Source organism: Gymnoscopelus braueri (assembly GCF_963280865.1).
Source record: "Gymnoscopelus braueri genome assembly, chromosome: 16".
NCBI classification, from domain to species: Eukaryota; Metazoa; Chordata; class Actinopteri; order Myctophiformes; family Myctophidae; genus Gymnoscopelus; species Gymnoscopelus braueri.
The window spans coordinates 51,037,691-51,057,360 of record NC_137616.1 but is presented as its reverse complement, the minus strand read 5'-3'; the positions used below and the strand labels follow the sequence as shown (position 1 = coordinate 51,057,360).

At 38.7% G+C, this 19,670-nt stretch overlaps 1 protein-coding gene across 1 annotated transcript; it reads left to right on the top strand.

Annotated features, from left to right (window-relative positions):
* Positions 1–1,079: 1,079 nt before the first annotated feature.
* On the top strand, positions 1,080–15,317 carry LOC308103074 (uncharacterized protein; the record flags this gene model as incomplete). The annotated part of the gene is made up of 11 exons (XM_080452922.1): positions 1,080–1,353; positions 1,487–1,587; positions 1,926–1,983; positions 3,888–4,009; positions 4,550–4,637; positions 5,014–5,223; positions 5,569–5,715; positions 11,584–11,793; positions 12,088–12,234; positions 13,075–13,137; positions 15,306–15,317. The coding sequence occupies exons 2-11, from the start codon at positions 1,520–1,522 to the stop codon at positions 15,315–15,317; spliced, it is 1,125 nt and encodes a 374-aa protein (XP_080309048.1). The 5' UTR covers positions 1,080–1,353; positions 1,487–1,519.
* Between the last annotated feature and the right edge of the window lie 4,353 nt (positions 15,318–19,670).

Below are 19,670 nucleotides of genomic sequence, written 5' to 3'. Positions count from 1 at the left end.
CAGATGGTCTCTCCACGTTCAACCTCACTTATCTCCCTTCATTCTCATTGGCTAACAAGCTAACAAATCGGTATACAGTATCTCTATAGTCATGAAACAAAACGGATCTTTCAGATTTTTCATATTCCATCCTGATTGGCTAAAAATGGCTTCCAAAGTTTGCAGGAGTGCTTTGTTTTCAACAAAATGCCTCAAATCATGAACACAGCATGCAATTTCCGTGAAATTTTGCACGCATATTTCCACTATGCCGAGGAAGAAATGCCAATTGAAAATGTTCAATTCATCCTCATGGTGGCGCTATAACAGGCCGATTCATGTTTTCACCTATAACTGCTCCGATCTGTGTAAAACTTTGTATGCGCACTCCCTAGAGGTCAAGGAAAAACCTTTGCCCTGCATTTTTAACATTTACCTTTTATAGCGCCACCGACTTATGTAAAACCCATTTTTTTTTATATTTCCTTCGGATTTGATCCAAATTTCACACAAATCGTTACACATGTTCTCTATAGTCATGTGATCAAGACGGATGTGTTTGATTTTTTATATTCCATCCTCATTGGCTAAGATTGACATCTAAAGTTTGCAGTAGTGTCTTGTTTTGAACAAAATTCCGCAAATCATGAACGCACCGTCCGATTGCGGTCAAACTTTGCACGCACATTCACACTATGTTGAGGAACATATGCCACCCTTTTAACATTGGCCTGTTATAGCGCCACCAGCAGGTCTAATTTAGCAAAACATTTTTTTTTGCACAAAATGCCTCAAACCATGAATGCAGTGTCCGATTGCCGTGCAAGGCCTAATAACAAATGACACCCTTTAAACATTGGCCTATTATAGCGCCACCAGGAGGCCACAATAACCTACCTGACCTGGTGGAGACCTGTGCTCCAAGGAGCACTTTTTCTAGTTTTTAATCAGATCACCGTTCACTCTTCATGTTCAGCATTGGTCTCAGCTCTGTTCCTGCAGCTGTAAGGCAACCGGTGGGCAAGGGGACCAGGTGGAGAGGTAGTCAAAAGAGGCATCGTGGGTCAGAGTTCTGAGGGGGAAGTCTGCGTGGCATCTGGTCCAATAGGGGTAAAGCTTAGTCGTAGCCCGTGGGTCCGGTCCTGGTGCAAACAGGTTGAGAATAGTGGCATGAGTGAGGCAATAAATACTGTGGCTGCTCAGTGCAAACAGGCACAGGTGTGTGTGAGCTCCCATGGGCGTGGGCGTGACATCATTGTCTCTTTCTGCCAGGGTTCATGAGTCTCCTGTACCCAGCTGTAACTCCATGAGGAGTGACCGGTCCATGGATCATCCTCATAACTTAAAAGATGGACCTCACTCTACAGCTCTAAGGTCAGAGTGTAAAACAACGCATTATTTAGTTGTTATCAAACTCTATTGTGCAGATGTCATGATTTATAATATATAAATGGTTAACGTAACCCTGATAAACTAAATATCCTTCATCATTGTCTCTTTCTACCAGGGTTCATGAGTCTCCTGTACCAGCTGTAACTCCATGAAGAGTGACTGGTCCATGGATCACCCTCTTAGCTTAAAAGATGGACAACACTCTACTGACCAGAGGTCAGTGTAAAAAGAGTGTAAAACAGACATAGGCTAAAACAAATGTAAAAAATGTGCAGGTACAATATGCAGGTACAATATCTTATCCTATAGCAGCAGTGTCGAATCAAATCTGCAAAAGAAAGCACCCATACATACATACATACATACATACAGTGTGTGTGTGTGTGTGTGTGTGTGTGTGTGTGTGTGTGAGTGTGTGTGTGTGTGTGTGTGTGTGTGTGTGTGTGTGTGTGTGTGTGTGTGTGTGTGTGTGTGTGTGTGTGTGTGTGTGTGTGTGTGTGCACACACGTGTGTGCACGTGCGTGCACGTGCGTGCGTGTGTGATTCTTACACAGAGAGCACCAGAAGAAGAATCTCAATGATCAGTCTGATCAGGATCAACAAACAGATATGGTGAGTCAGTTTACAACATATTTTATCAATACAAAACATATTGGTTGAGATGTGAACCTGTTGAGTGTGGCCTCCAGTAAATACACTCAGTATGGATGTGATGTGAGAGTTCACACTATCTGACACCAGTAAATACATTCAGTATGGGGGCATTCGGGCATGTGGTTAAATATGTATTTTTTTACACAATAACCCTGCAATTTCTTTATTATTATTTACAGTAGCTCTTCTAGCCCCCAATAACTCACATCTGGCCATTAAAGACCACGGACCTTTTTTATTGTGTAAAAATGCCCCCGCCCACTGTAAAAAAAGATTGCAAAAATGTCTAAAACTATAGAAAGCAGTAAAAAAAAATGTTTTAACGCCCATCTTTCATTTACTTTAATTACAAGCTAAAATAGTGTGCCACTGCTGCCAGCAAAAACAGCGATTTTACTGTACCTTGGAATATCATATTCTCTGTGACCGCTGTCCTCAAAAAGATGGGCTCGTTACACGCACAGGGCTGTCGTAGTGGAGGAAAAAATATATAATCCGTTCCTCCATTCAGGAGCTATGGCCGTTTCAATGAGGCTTGTTTTGCCGTAAAGCAGGAGGAACGGAGATCTAGCAGAGATATGGTCATTTCACTGCAGGAAATAAACAGGAAGTAAACAAGCTTTTATTTTTTTAAATGACGTCATCAGGCAGTAAAAGCATCATCCATAGGATAGGTAACAGCGCCATCTAGTGGAAAACCACTGAAAACAAAAACTTGTCCAAACTCGTCAACCTTGGCAGAATTTGACGCGTTAACGCGTCCATGGCAGTTAAAGCGTTAAGAATGCTTAGTTTTCACTGTTGCAATAAAATGATCAAATATGACATTTGACCAGTCTTATCGTATCAATATCGAGATATGAAATATGATATGAAAATATCTGAAATTTGGTCCATATCGTTCAGCCTTAATGAACACAAATTCTTATTTAATTTTAATTCTATTCAACGGTAACGACAATAAAGCTCAGTATTAAACTTAAATAGTTGTGTATGCAATTGCAATGCTCCTGCCGGTCCACCATTACATTCCATTGTGAAGGCACAAATTATTTGAAATATTTATTTATGTCCACATAAACAGAAGTACAAGATGTACAAAGGACATAAACACTGCCAGTGCAGTCAGATAAAGGGAAAACAGCCAGTTACAAAGTGCATGTAATGCAGAGCATTGTTACATACAAAGCAAAAGATGGCATACTTGTCGAACACAGTGGACAACAATCATGGGTAAAGGAAACAACACCTCCTCCAAATTGAGCGGCTTCCTATAATAGCTGTTGAGCAGTACCTTGCTAATTGTTTAGCCCTCCTTTTAGAGAGGCCGGCCATTTGAAGGCCCCTCACAACCAACTTGTGCACGTGTCCTAGACTACCAAAGATAAAAACCAAAAGTTTACATCTGTAGCCTAGCTGAGAGATGGTCTGCTCTAGCTGATGATATTTTAGCACTTTGGTTAGGAAGGCTTACTCTAAGCTGTAATCAAAAGTACAGCCGACCTCGAGAATGAACTCCTCCCTTTTTTCTTTTTTCATTAACAACAATGACATCAGGGGTGTTAGCTGAAATGTTAGAGAACACAGAATCATCGTTACACAGGTTAAACATGCTCGGCTTCACACACACACACACACACACACACACACACACACACACACACACACACACACACACACACACACACATGCACACACATGCACACACACACACACACACACACACCCTCGTTTATTGTAAGGCGCGCTGGATGAGTGTCTGCTAAATGCCTAAATTATAATTGTAAATATGAAGTAAATATGATGTTTTGAACTCTCATATGTACTGAATAATGATGTAGAAATGTATTATTGTGCATTAGGAGGGTTCTCTGGAGGAAGAGAAGAAGCTCCACATGGACCTGGAGAGAGTCAACAGAAAGCTGGAGGAGGATCTGAAACGATCCCAGGAATCCATCATGGATCTGGAGAATGAGATCAAGAAGTAATGTGGAACACAGTATGAAATGACATGCAGAAAAACATACCTGTAGAATGACACTAACATATGATGTACTGTATTCTACAGTAGAATGACACTAACATATGATGTACTGTATTCTACTGTAGAATGACACGAACATATGATGTATTGTATTCTACTGTAGAATGACACTAACATATGATGTGCTGTATTCTACTGTAGAATGACACTAACATATGATGTACTGTATTCTACTGTAGAATGACACTAACATATGATGTATTGTATTCTACTGTAGAATGACACTAACATATGATGTATTGTATTCTACTGTAGAATGACACTAACATATGATGTACTGTATTCTACTGTAGAATGACACTAACATATGATGTATTGTATTCTACTGTAGAATGACACTAACATATGATGTATTGTATTCTACTGTAGAATGACACTAACATATGATGTGCTGTATTCTACTGTAGAATGACACTAACATATGATGTACTGTATTCTACTGTAGAATGACACTAACACACTAACCTCTTTATTCCACAGGAATAAAGAGGAAATAATCCTACTTCTGAATAAGATTGAAGATGAGCAGTCTTCTGTTCATCTACAGAAGACAATCAAAGAGCAGCAGGTATTTTTATTTTCCTTAAAGTCATTAATACAAATAAGAGTAAATTATGATTTTAACCTGTGTATCTACTTCACTGGTCTGGGAACCACCAGGGTTACAAATGAACCCTTGTAGCTCAGAGTGTACAAATGGAACAAAATGGCAAAATAAGGCAGAACTGGTATTGTATTTTTACCAGTGAATACCAAGTTCGACCCAATTCAAGCATGTCTGCAACTTAATGTCGATCTTGTTCATGAATAGTGTTAGGACTCGGGTGTGTGTGTGTGTGTGTTTGTGACCCAAGCGCACAGCAAGGAAGAGGCTAATTGAAGTTTTAAGCCCACAAGAGCACGTTTATTAACCACACTAACCTATAATATGATTGATTTGAAAGGCTCGTATTAAAGAACTGGAGGAAGAGATGGAGGCTGAGCGTGCTGCTTGTGCCAAGATAGAGAAGCAGAGAGATGACCTCTACAGGGATCTGGAGAGAGCTGTGGGAGTCAACAGAAAGCTGGAGGAGGATCTGAAAGGATCCCAGGAATCCATCAAGGATCTGGAGAAAGACAAGCAGCAGTCTGACCAGAAGATCAAAGAGCAGCAGGTACTTTCCTAAAGTCATTAATGAAATGTAAGAGTAAATTAGGATTTTAATATGTTTATCTACTTCATTGGTTCCCAACATTTGGTCTGGACAGGACACACACACACACAAACGCACACGCACACACACACGCACGCACGCACGCACGCACGCACGCACGCACGCACGCACGCACACACACACACACACACACACACACACACACACACACACACACACGTGTTGCTCTGGATGAGTGTCTGCTAAATACCTAAATCGTAATTGTAAATATGAAGTAAATCTGATGTTTTGGACTCTCATGTTTACTGAATAATAATGTAGAAATGTATTATTGTGCATTTGGAGGGTTCTCTGGAGGAAGAGAAGAAGCTCCACATGGACCTGGAGAGAGTCAACAGAAAGCTGGTGGAGGATCTGAAAGGATCCCAGGAATCCATCATGGATCTGGAGAAAGACAAGCAGCAGTCTGACCAGAAGATCAAAGAGCAGCAGGTATTTTTATTTTCTATGAAGTCATTAATAAAAAGTAAGAGTAAATTATTATTTTAATGTTTATCTACTTCACTGGTTCCTAACGTTGGGTCTGGGGACCACCAGAGTTACAAATGAACCCTTGCTGCTCTGTAACTCTCAGAGTGTACAAATGGAACCAAATGGACCTTACTGGTTCATTTGGTTCCATTTGTACACTCTGAGAGTTACATTAACACTGATACTTTTATATTGTAGATTGAGGTCCCAGAGATTTAAAGACATTGTATCAAATGGGGGTCCATGGCCTAAAATACATCTCTTGTATCCCTCTCATTGTGTATTTGAGCTCCTGATTACATTTGTTTCCCCATTTTCGACTTGTAAACAAGTTGAATTAAATCACTAATTGCGTTTCCCATCAACCCGATTTTTGGCAAATTTTCGAATGTGTGCAATACATCTGTGAATGGAAACACTTGAAAATTCCACGAAATCATATTTCGCAAAAACAGTTTTGCGCTTGAGGGGTGGATTTTGGGGCTTTATCGAAAAATGATGCACAAATGGGGGATGGAAACACTAGCCGAATAGGTTTTGAAGTAGAAAGCATTGAACTTTTTGAAAGTTTAAAGCTTACTGTAATATGTTGTATTATAATAAGCCTAGTATTATAAGTAGGCTTCTATAGTTATTATTCATAAGTAGAAGTGTCAGGTTTAATAACACAATTTCGAACGCATGTAGGCCTATAGGCCCACATTTCAACTGTAGGCCTACCAAAGAATACATTCTGATGATAACATTAGGCTAAAGAATGCTGCAATTTCATGGCCACATTTTCTAAAGTACACTTTAATATAATATCTTAATAATAAGATCATCTCTCATAATAATACTCACCTTCATGAATGAGTTTAAATGTGTGCACTTGCTGCTCCATTTATTAAAGTCTCGCACTTATTCTGTGATGCTTGTTGTCCTCACTCCTCATATCTAAAAGCTAATACCTGTATCCATCTTTGGAACTCGGGTGAAACTTTGATCCAAATAAAGTCCATCATTTTGGGTTTATTATCAGTAAAGGAGACAAGGACCAAGGTAAACTAACTGAGGGCAAGCCAAAAGCTCTGTATAGCCTCATATATAGCAGTTAATAACTGAAGTCAAACTTTGATCGGGTGGCCCAATTAAATATGAACATCAGGGTTCATTTTCAGTCAAGGACCAATGTTAACAAGCACTGTGCCGTTACGCCCAGCGCTGTCCACGTTATCCCCGAATTATAAGTGGCATTATAATTATTAAACTTGGGCAAAATATGGCAGAACTGGTATTGTGGCCCCCATTCAGGGGCGAGTTTGCTATACACACTAATATCTGATTTAGGACTAGGCAAGAGGCGTTTCCCCGCAAACTTTGCTATTCTGGGGCACCCCCCTTACCCGCCAAACACCTGAGCTACTCCTTACATTATGCATAGGTGTGGTTTGGGCGTTACAATGATAAAACCAATCACCGTGCCAGAAGCCATTGCCTTTAAGAGAAGACTGCGCTAGCCGTCATCCCCGATCCAATATATGCTCTCCTATCTCCCTATCTGCACTGTTGCCTGGTCTGATTATTATAAGCCACATTGGGCTTGTTTTCCTGCCGGGTCCAATTGGTCACGTATTTGTCGGCCTTTGGGTTGGGCTAGGCTAGGCAACAAAATACAACTTATTTTATTTTATTTTATCCAAATACATTTTTATATTAATGTGTAGCCTATTGTGTTCACAATAAGCAACTTGTCATATTAGTCAGATCCGGAATAGTATATGAAAGCCATTCAAAATATTTATACTATTGGAATCTTAAACACCGGCTGCTCCCAAATAATGAATTACATCATGTTGCGACAACGCTCCTACAGGCAGCCATGGACCTCCAGCTGGTCGACCACAGGGCCGGGCGGTGGTACACAGACATACAGTAGCACATGGGTATAATAAATTGGACAGTTTTAGGAAAGGTCTACATGTACTCACGTTGGCTGTTATTGTTCTATTTCCACCATTCTAATGGATTCCAGGGGTGTGTAAACATCTCTGTAGTAGCTCCATGTAGTTTCCTCTGAAGTGACGCAGTTAACTTACATCCATATTGTCCCCGTTCTCTTTCATCATCCACCTTTGTTCAATAATCTCGAACAGAGCTACACTTTAAGTTTACATCAATCATAGCCTCTCAAACCCAGATACACTGCTGCGACGCGTAATGTGCGTCGCCTACCTACCCAAAATAACAGACATACAAGCTATCAACGCGCTGCGTCATGGCGTGTCGACAGCTTACAGATCTGTTATTTTGGGCAGCATAAACAATGAGGCGCGATCGAGCAACACATGAGGCGTGCGCGCGCCATGGAGTAGCCTAACACTAAACCAAAAACATTACATTACGTGGTCAACAACATACTAGACATGTAACTTGCTTGGAGCTTTCAATGCAGTGGTTCTCAACCTGTGGGTCGAGACCCCCACAACAGAGCTCACAACGCCAGGCATTGTGAGCTTGTAGATCTGCTATTTTCACAATATTTAAGTGTGGAACCGAGTCAAACAAAATGGGTGGGTCCCCAGTTCAAATATGGTTATTTTGGGGGGTCGATGGCCTGAAAAGATTGAGAACCCCTGCTTTAATGCAGTAAACATGAACGTAGCGTTTACGTGGGGTATATAATAATAATATAATATAATATTCACCCGCAGCTGGGTTTAATGAGAACGGCAGCCAAAATGAAAATGCGACGTTTCCTAAACGTGCTATCACAGATGATCCGATCATCTTATAAAAAAGTGCTTAAGATTTTAGCCCAAACCCGACGGGACCCGACCCGGCCCGTCGGCACGGGCTGGGCCGGGTCCAATTGGTCACGGTCGGGCTTGGGTTAGGCAACAAAATACAACTTTTTATTTTTAAATCCAAATAAATTCATATATTAATTAATTTGTATATGAAAGCCATTTAGAAATACTTATACTATTGGAATCTTACACAGCTGCTCCCAAATAATTAATCACCAGCTCAGCAAAAAGTAGGTCAAATCAATCAGCTGTCTTGTCACTGCATCAGCAGCAGAGCCTTTAAAGTTTAAACCATAACATGACATATAGAATGGATCTTCGGACAAACTATTGATATTGAAAAGCTTTCTTCATGTCTTCCTCACCTCAAAGTAAACGTTGGATTATTTCTTCAAATGACCAGAGCACAGGCTGCAGGCAGTACGAGGTAACATGGGCCATTCACGATCCAGGTCTTTATATTGGATGTGATTTCTCCATCGCAACTCTTTCCCATCAAACAAAGTAATCCAAACTATTTGTACTGCTTGTTTTGCTTGTTAAAAGCATGATTTTATTAAGACATGACAGCAATATGGAAAAAACGAAAACATCTCAATTAAAAATATATTTCATAGAATAACCGAATATTATTTTGAAAATGATTATAGGGGCAGTGTATATATTTATATAGCCCTATTTGCTCCAAGCTGTTTTTTAAATAAAATATAGACTGTTGGAATAGGGTAAAATGACTCCTGTTCTTAACAAATTACCAAGATGTAATGAGAAAAAATGCTTCTTTAGAAAAATTACTGACGGGCTGGGCTGGGCCTAATTTGTCAACTATGGGTCGAGCCAGGCTGAAATATTTAGGGGATATGAAAGCTCTAGTTTGAAGTGCTCATGTGGCCTTATAGTCGCTTCTTTTTGTTTTCATAGACCTGTGGTTGCTTATTTCTTGCCAAGGCTGGCAACACGGCTCATGGTCCAACATGCGCTCTGTGGCTGCACTGAGGCATTTAAAGGGATATTTCACTTTCAAAAAAACTTTTGGTCATTTTATCGTCTACTCAGGCCTTTGTGAACCCTCCAGACAGTTTTTAAGTTGCTCGATTCAGTATTTAGATATTTGATATTCATTTTATCAGACACGCCCCCTTCCTACACAAACCCATTGTAACTTCAAACTCCATTTTAACCATGTTAGATTCATCAAAAACACCCGTCCTTGGTTCTGGTGACTCATACCGCCCCCCTAATACGTGAGGGGGCCGTGTTCTTTCAATTACTTTTTTCATTTATTTTTAATATTTTTTGGGGAAAATGAAAAAAATTAAATACAATAAAAAAAAAAATGGAAAAACACGGCCCCCTCGCATATTAGGAGGGCAGGGTGAGTCACCAGAACCAAGGATGGGTGTTAACCATTTAACATGGTTAAAATGGAGTTTGAAGTTACAATGGGTTTGCATAGGAAGGGGGCGTGTCTGATAAAATGAATATCAAATATCTAAATACTGAATCGAGCAACTTAAAAACTGTCTGGGGGGTTCACAAAGGCCTGAGTAGACGATAAAATGACCAAACGTTTTTTTTAAAGTGAAATATCCCTTTAACATGGGGCCGATGTTTCGTTTCTAAGTCTAAGCTTGCCTTTCAGTAAAACCACATTTGATAGACATAAATATCACCTACATATTACTGATTAGAGAGAATTTTATATTTTTGTAATCTGTTAATTATTTCCTGCATAATCAATGAATAAAACTGACTTGTAAAGTGGAGTATTGCATTGTACATGCACAAATTGTCTTATTTAAATAGACTATCATCTTATCCTATAATACATTGGAAAGATGAAAAGCCATAATTTCCCCGTGTCATTGTTTCGCACTAAACACAACAACAACATATCACATGTCACTAACAACACAAGCCACAACGCGCGCAATAAATTTACGGGTGGCGTAGGCTACTTTCCATTGCTCACCACACATCTGCCCCCACGGAGCATAATCAACTGCGGCCAGCACAAACTCACAACATTACGGTCGACCATGTTGTTCCCTAGCGTCACCGCCGACCACCGCCGAGCGACACCGAAACACCGCGAGCCGGACAACATCACGGGTACACCATTTTGTTCCCTTTAGCGTGAGCACCGCCACCGGCCGGCAGTCTCTTCAGACCGGCAGTATGGGTTGCCACGTTGCGAAAAGACACATCTGGCAACACAAAAGTGTTGCCAGATGTGCGCCAGAAACAAGCACCTTCATGAAAAAAATAAACCCAGCCGAAGGGGTCCGCGATGTTTCACGGGGGTCTGCGGGGGTCCCAACACTCCCAGGGGGTCCGCGGACCCCCAGGGGGTCCCCCATGTATATATATATATTTTAATACATTTTCTTTTTTTTTATTCTTTTGGGAAATCTTTATCCCACGATTTTGGTACCCCAAAATAAGCCCGGACCTCTAGTATAAATACAATTGACACAAGGAATTGACACCCTTCCTTCTGCTGATTATATTAAAATTAGAATCACAGAGATTTGTTGACAATAATAGCCTAGTAGAGAGAGGCGCGCGCTTTGCGTCTTGTCTCCACAAAGCCATTGCAGTGTCTGTGTGCACTTGGTAGGTGGTTTTAGAATCCGCTGTCCCCCCTCCCAAAGCCGTACCCATGTGTGTGTGCAGCATTACAATGTGGGGGATATAGCAACAACACGCCCACAGGCACGCCTCCACGCGCAAATGACGGTGTCGGCATAATGGGTGACGGGTAGAGAAGGTGCTAGAATAACGTTTTGGGACAGGGTAGGGTAGAGTTTAGGGTTTAGCGGTGAGCTGTGAATAGGGGCCTGCATTTCTACCAGTGAATACCAAGTTCGACCCAATTCAAGCATGTCTGCAACTTAATGTTGATCTTGTTCATGAATAGTGTTAGGACTTGTGTGTGTGTGTGACCCAAGCGCACAGCAAGGAAGAGGCTAATTGAAGTTTTAAGCCTACAAGAGCATGTTTATTAACCACACTAACCTATAATATGATTGATTTAAAGGCTCATATTAAAGAACTGGAGGAAGAGATGGAGGCTGAGCGTGCTGCTTGTGCCAAGATAGAGAAGCAGAGAGATGACCTCTGCAGGGATCTGGAGAGAGCTGTGGGAGTCAACAGAAAGCTGGAGGAGGATCTGAAAGGATCCCAGGAATCCATCAAGGATCTGGAGAAAGACAAGCAGCAGTCTGACCAGAAGATCAAAGAGCAGCAGGTACTTTCCTAAAGTCATTAATAAAAAGTAAGAGTAAATTAGGATTTTAATATGTTTATCTACTTCATTGGTTCCCGACATTGGGTCTGGACACACACACACACACACACACACACACACACACACACACACACACACACACACACACACACACACACACACACACACACACACACACACACACACACACACACACACACGTGTTGCTCTGGATGAGTGTCTGCTAAATACCTAAATCGTAACTCTCATGTTTACTGAATAATAATGTAGAAATGTATTATTGTGCATTTGGAGGGTTCTCTGGAGGAAGAGAAGAAGCTCCACATGGACCTGGAGAGAGTCAACAGAAAGCTGGAGGAGGATCTGAAAGGATCCCAGGAATCCATCATGGATCTGGAGAAAGACAAGCAGCAGTCTGACCAGAAGATCAAAGAGCAGCAGGTATTTTTTATTTTCCATAAAGTCATTAATAAAAAGTAAGAGTAAATTATAATTCTAATGTTTATCTACTTCACTGGTTCCTAACGTTGGGTCTGGGAACCACCAGGGTTACAAATGAACCCTTACAGCCCTGTAACTCTGAGAGTGTACAAATGGAACCAAATGGACCCTTATGGGTCCATTTTGTTCCATTTGTACACTCTCAGAGTTAAATTAACACTGAGCATTTTACAGTGTAGATTGGGGTCCCAGAGGTTTAAATAAATCATATCAAATGGGGGTCCATGGTCTAATGTATATCCAACTGGGGGTCCTTGAAATGCACAACGTTGAGAATCACTGAGTAAGAGTAATAAATGAGAGTAAATGATGATTATCACACATTAACCTATAATATCATTCTTTTAAAGGCTCGTATTAAAGACCTGGAGGAAGAGATGGAGAAGAAGCTGAGTGATTCTGACAAGAAGATCAAAGAGCAGCAGGTATTTTTATTTTCCATAAAGTCATTAATAAAAAGTAAGAGTAAATTATCATTGAAATGTTTATCTACTTCACTGGTAGCATTTTACAGTGTAGATTGGGGCAACAATACACACACGCACGCATGCGCGCGCGCGCACACACACACACACACACACACACACACACACACACACACACACACACACACACACACACACACACACACACACACACACACACACACACACACACGTTGCTCTGGATGAGTGTCTGCTAAATGCCTACATTTTAATTTTAAATATGAAGTGAATGTGATGTTTTACTGTTTCATGTTTACTGAATAATGATGTACAAATGTATTATTGTCGATCCCAGGAATCCTTCATGGATCTGCAGAATGACAAGCAGCAGTCTAACCAGAAGATCAAAGAGCAGCAGGTATTTTTATTTTCCATAAAGTCATTAATAAAAAGTAAGAGTAAATTATAATTGTAATGTTTATCTACTTCACTGGTTCCTAACGTTGGGTCTGGGGACCACCAGAGTTACAAATGAACCCTTACAGCTCTGTAACTCTGAGAGTGTACAAATGGAACCAAATGGACCCTTATGGGTCCATTTGGTTCCATTTGTACACTCTAAGAGTTACATTAACACTGAACATTTTACAGTGTAGATTGGGGTCCCAGAGATTTAAATAAATCACATCAAATGGGGGTCCATGGTCTAATGTATATCCAACTGGGGGTCCTTGAAATGCACAACGTTGAGAATCACTGAGTAAGAGTAATAAATGAGAGTGAATGATGATTATCACACCTTAACCTATAATATCATTGATTTAAAGGTTCGTATTAAAGAACTGGAGGAAGAGATGGAGAAGAAGCTGAGTGATTCTGACAAGAAGATCAAAGAGCAGCAGGTATTTGTATTTTCCATAAAGTCATTAAAAAAGGTAATAATAAATTATGATTTTAATGTTTATCTACTTCACTGGTTCGTAACGTTGGGTCTGGGGACCACCAGGGTTACAAATGAACCCTTACAGCTCTGTAACTCTGAGAGTATCAAATGGAACCAAATGGACCCTTATGGTTCCATTTGGTTCCATTTGTACACTCTCAGAGTTAATTAACACTGAGCATTTTACAGTGTAGATTGGGGCAACAATACACACACGCACGCACGCACACACGCACACGCGCACGCGCACACACACACACACACACACACACACACACACACACACACACACACACACACGTTGCTCTGGATGAGTGTCTGCTAAATGCCTACATTTTAATTTTAAATATGAAGTGAATGTGATGTTTTGAACTCTCATGTTTACTGAATAATGATACAAATGTATTATTGTCGATCCCAGGAATCCTTCATGGATCTGCAGAAAGACAAGCAGCAGTCTAACCAGAAGATCAAAGAGCAGCAGGTATTTTTATTTTCCATAAAGTCATTAATAAAAAGTAAGAGTAAATTATAATTGTAATGTTTATCTACTTCACTGGTTCCTAACGTTGGGTCTGGGGACCACCAGGGTTACAAATGAACCCTTACAGCTTTGTAACTCTCAGAGTGTACAAATGCAACCAAATGGACCTTATGGTTCCATTTGTACATTTGTTCAGTTAAATGAGCACTCAGCATTTTACAGTGTAGATTGGGGTCCCAGAGATTTAAATAAATCATATCAAATGGGGGTCCATGGTCTAATGTATATCCAACTGGGGGTCCTTGAAATGCACAACGTTGAGAATCACTGAGTAAGAGTAATAAATGAGAGTAAATGATGATTATCACACGTTATAATATCATTGATTTAAAGGCTCGTATTAAAGAACTGGAGGAAGAGATGGAGGCTGCTGTGGCTCAGCTGCTGAAGACACTCGGTCAAGAGATGAAGAATATGAGTGATGTTGAGATGAAGATGATCCAGAAATATGCAGTGGATGTGACTCTGGACCCTGATACAGCACATCCCAAACTCATCCTGTCTGAGGATGGAAAACAAGTGAATACTGGAGACATAATGAAGAATCTCCCAGACAACAAAGAGAGATTCTATCCATGTGCCAGTGTCTTAGGAAAACAAAGCTTCTCCTCAGGAAGGTTTTACTATGAGGTTCAGGTTAAAGGGAAGACTGGGTGGGATCTAGGAATGGCCAGAGAGTCCATCAACAGGAAGGGAGACATCACACTGAACCCCAACAATGGTTACTGGGCTATAGTGTTAAGGAATAAGTTGACTATATGGTTGAGGAATAGAAATGAGTACTGGGCTCGTGCTGACCCTTCTGTCCTCCTCCCTGTAAGAGAGGAGGTCCAGAAAGTGGGAGTGTTTGTGGATTATGAGGAGGGTCTGGTCTCCTTTTATGATGTGGAGGTCAGAGTTCATCTCTACTCTTTCACTGGCTGCACCTTCACTGAGAAACTATATCCATACTTTAGTCCTGATCTTAATGATGGAGGTACAAACTCTGCTCCTCTGATCATCTCTCCTGTCAGTATGACCTAAATTTGATATCACAATCATTTGTATTTTATTTCCTTTTTGTCTAATGTTGATATTGTATAATTACCACTCATCACAGATCATATCATGAACATCATACACATATTGTATATTCATACACTGTAAGCATGAAGTAAGTCGTTGTTGTCAGGTAGAAACCTTGTATGTACAAAACTGTTCCTTTTTTACTATTATTTAAAAAAAACGTTTTTTTCCCGCGCGCACGCACGCACGCACACGCACACGCACACGCACACACACACACCCCGCCCCCACCCCTCCTTTCTCTGTAAATATACCTTATGATTCTACTGAGCTTTATTACAATATGTTTTTTTATTGTATTGTATGTATTATATGTACTGATGAATTGAGTACAATGGACCACAATGGAAACAAGGCCCTTGTGGGCTTTTTGTATTATCCTTTTATCCTAATGAACCTTTGACTGTACTACTTTAATCTAATAATGTTGTTAATAAAGGATTCAACCAATCAATGTTATGTGTTTTTATTGTATTTACTATAGACTATATTCAACATTAATATAAAGCTACTATAAAATGATCAAAGCTCAGGTTATGTTTTTATTGTATTTACTATAAACTATATTCAACATTAATATAAAGCTACTATAAAATGATCAAAGCTCAGGTTGTGTTTTTATTGTATTTACTATAAACTATATTCAACATTAATATAAAGCTACTATAAAATGATCAAAGCTCAGGTTATGTTTTTATTGTATTTACTATAGACTATATTCAACATTAATATAAAGCTACTATAAAATGATCAAAGATCAGGTTGTGTTTTTATTGTATTTACTATAAACTATATTCAACATTAATATAAAGCTACTATAAAATGATCAAAGCTCAGGTTATGTTTTTATTGTATTTAATATAGACTATATTCAACATTAATATAAAGCTACTATAAAATGATCAAAGCTCAGGTTGTGTTTTTATTGTATTTACTATAGACTATATTCAACATTAATATAAAGCTACTATAAAATGATCAAAGCTCAGGTTGTGTTTTTATTGTATTTACTATAGACTATATTCAACATTAATATAAAGCTACTATAAAATGATCAAAGCTCAGGTTGTGTTTTTATTGTATTTACTATAGACTATATTCAACATTAATATAAAGCTACTATAAAATGATCAAAGCTCAGGTTATATTTTTATTGTATTTACTATAGACTATATTCAACATTAATATAAAGCTACTATAAAATGATCAAAGCTCAGGTTGTGTTTTTATTGTATTTACTATAGACTATATTCAACATTAATATAAAGCTACTATAAAATGATCAAAGCTCAGGTTATATTTTTATTGTATTTACTATAGACTATATTCAACATTAATATAAAGCTACTATAAAATGATCAAATCTCAGGTTGTCTGTCCTTCTGAATGTGTTTCATTCAGTGGTTTAATCATCCATTTTGTCCATATGAACTAAAACTATTCTCTCTCTTTTTTATTGTTAAAGGGATAGTTCACCCCCAAAATGACTTTGATTTGATGACCAGCAGCGGTTCCGGTTGGAGACACAAAGAGTCTCCTTTGTGTCTCCTACCGGAACCGCTGCTTACCGGTCCGCTGGTCATTAAATTATTGTCTTAGGAATGAGACAAAAACAAAAAAATATCCATGAATTCAAGTCTCCATGGGGTGACTAATACATAGAAAAAAATATTCTTTTGGGGTGAACTATCCCTTTAAGAGAGACAAACCATAGACATAGAGTGTTGACTTGGTCCATGAGGCCAGTGCTCAGAGCCTTTGATTACCAGGAGACACATTTTATCCTCAATGTACATGAATATATAAAAATGTATTTTCATATAAATATGTCATATCTATTCCCCTTCTATAGCCATCTGACCAACAGTATGTTTACATTCAAATGTATATAAATGTAAAGCCCTGCTCATTATCCACTCCAGGCCAAGGACCCCCTAGTGTAGAGAATCAGAATCAGAATCAGAATCAAACTTTATTGTCACATCACATTACAAGTAAGTATAAAACTACAAATACTAAAGCTTACACAGAGAGAGATGAAGTAGGGACCCCCCTCCCCCCCACACACTACGTATTGTATAACATTGTGTTGCAGATTAAACACTTGTTCATATTTCATACACAGCTTTATAGACTTGTTTGACAGCACTGTCATAGTGCATTTTAACACATTTAAAACTCTCACTACTTAGTAAACTTGACCTTACGCTCTGTACTTGGTCTGCTCTTTTCACCTCTACACCAAACCTATTTGATGAACATGGCCGATCTGTGTTGTGAGCTTGTAGATCGGCTATGTTCAGCTAATCTTCCACTCAGAATATAGATGCGTGGTTAATGTAAATAAAAGGAAAAGTTCCCATATCACACAGATATTTGGTGCCCCCCCCCCCCTCCAAAGTAACTCTGACCCCTTGAAGACCCATGGAATAAGTCACTAATAAAACCGAGCACAGAAAGAAAGAATAATTCCATATGAATATTAAAGGTAAGATTTATTCTGACTATTTGGGGAGAAAGGTGTTATTCATGTAAAAAAATTATGAAACAATAATTGATATTTTTAAATACTGATGATGGCACATGATCCTGTTTCATATTACATATTATATTGGTTACTTGATTTTAAAATGCAAGATGATGAAAGACAGAAGGCAGTTTCTCAGTTATATCAAGAGGTTTGACTTGATAATATGACACTACAGAATACATATATTAAACTGCTTTTCTGTAAACCACTTACAGTAATTTTATACTGTGGATATTTGAAACAGACAGTCTACAAAATGTGTCACATTTGCAACTATTGTTGAAGAATTGAGAGAAAACATTGTGATGTTTTTGTAGATGTTTGAACATGTTGAAGTACAAAGTTGTTAAATGATGTTTAGTTGATGTTTGAACATGTTGAAGTACAAAGTGGTTGAATGATGTTTAGTTGATGTTTGAACATGTTGAAGTACAAAGTGGTTAAATGATGTTTAGTTGATGTTTGAACATGTTGAAATACAAAGTGGTTAAATGATGTTTAGTTGATGTTTGAACATGATGAAATACAAAGTGGTTAAATTATGTTTAGTTGATGTTTGAACATGTTGAAGTATACAAAGTGGTTAAATGATGTTTAGTTGATGTTTGAACATGTTGAAATACAAAGTGGTTAAATGATGTTTAGTTGATGTTTGAACATGTTGAAGTACAAAGTGGTTAAATGATGTTTAGTTGATGTTTGAACATGTTGAAGTACAAAGTGCTTAAATGATGTTTAGTTGATGTTTGAACATGTTGAAGTACAAAGTGGTTAAATGATGTTTAGTTGATGTTTGAACATGTTGAAGTACAAAGTGGTTAAATGATGTTTAGTTGATGTTTGAACATGTTGAAGTACAAAGTGGTTAAATGATGTTTAGTTGATGTTTGAACGTGTTGAAGTACAAAGTGGTTAAATGATGTTTAGTTGATGTTTGAACATGTTGAAGTACAAAGTGGTTAAATGATGTTTAGTTGATGTTTGAACATGTTGAAGTACAAAGTGGTTAGATTTCTAAAACTAAGCAAAGAAAACAACAACCTGGATCACTTGGTTGTGTGTAATACCCCCATATCACCTGTAGAGGTCAGTAAAGGCAAACACTGTAATGACTGGTAACTTTAATGACCTGAGAGACAGTGTTAGAACGGCTTTCTATGCATCTAAAGAAACATCAAGCTAAACATCCTGATTAAAATCTGTCTAAAACTATTAGACTCTGTTATAGAACTCTATGGTTGTGAGGTGTGGGGTCCACACTACCAACCAAGAACCTGAAACATGGCATAAACACTAAATTGAGACTCTGCATGCAGACCTCTGTAAATCCATTCTCTGCATCCAACAGAAAACTCCTAAAGAATTCATGCAGGTCAGAATCAGGACGATACCAACTTATCACAATTAAAAATAAATGATTTAAATGTTATAAAATGACAGTGACAAAGACATGCTGCCTAATAAAGCACATTTGGGTTTACACAATGGTTCAATTTGTTTACTGTAGAGTTAAAGTAACACTGAGGATTTTATACAGTGTGGATTGGGGGTGCCAAATATTTAAAATAAATAAATTAGCATAATGCACTAATGCATATCAAACAGTAACCGGTACAGCGCCCCCCCCCCCCCCCCCCCTGAGACCTCTGGGCACCTTATAAAAATTTATTTATGTTATATTTTATTTACATTTATATTTATTTTTATGAAAAAACTACAACATAAGAATTATTATTATTCCGTTATTCTATTCTATTATTGTTATTATTATTATCCTTATCCTTACATTGCCAAAGCAATGTTTTTTCTCTCACAACATCCGCCCAAACTGGTGGTTGAGAACCCCTCCAGTCAATAGGGGGCGCTATG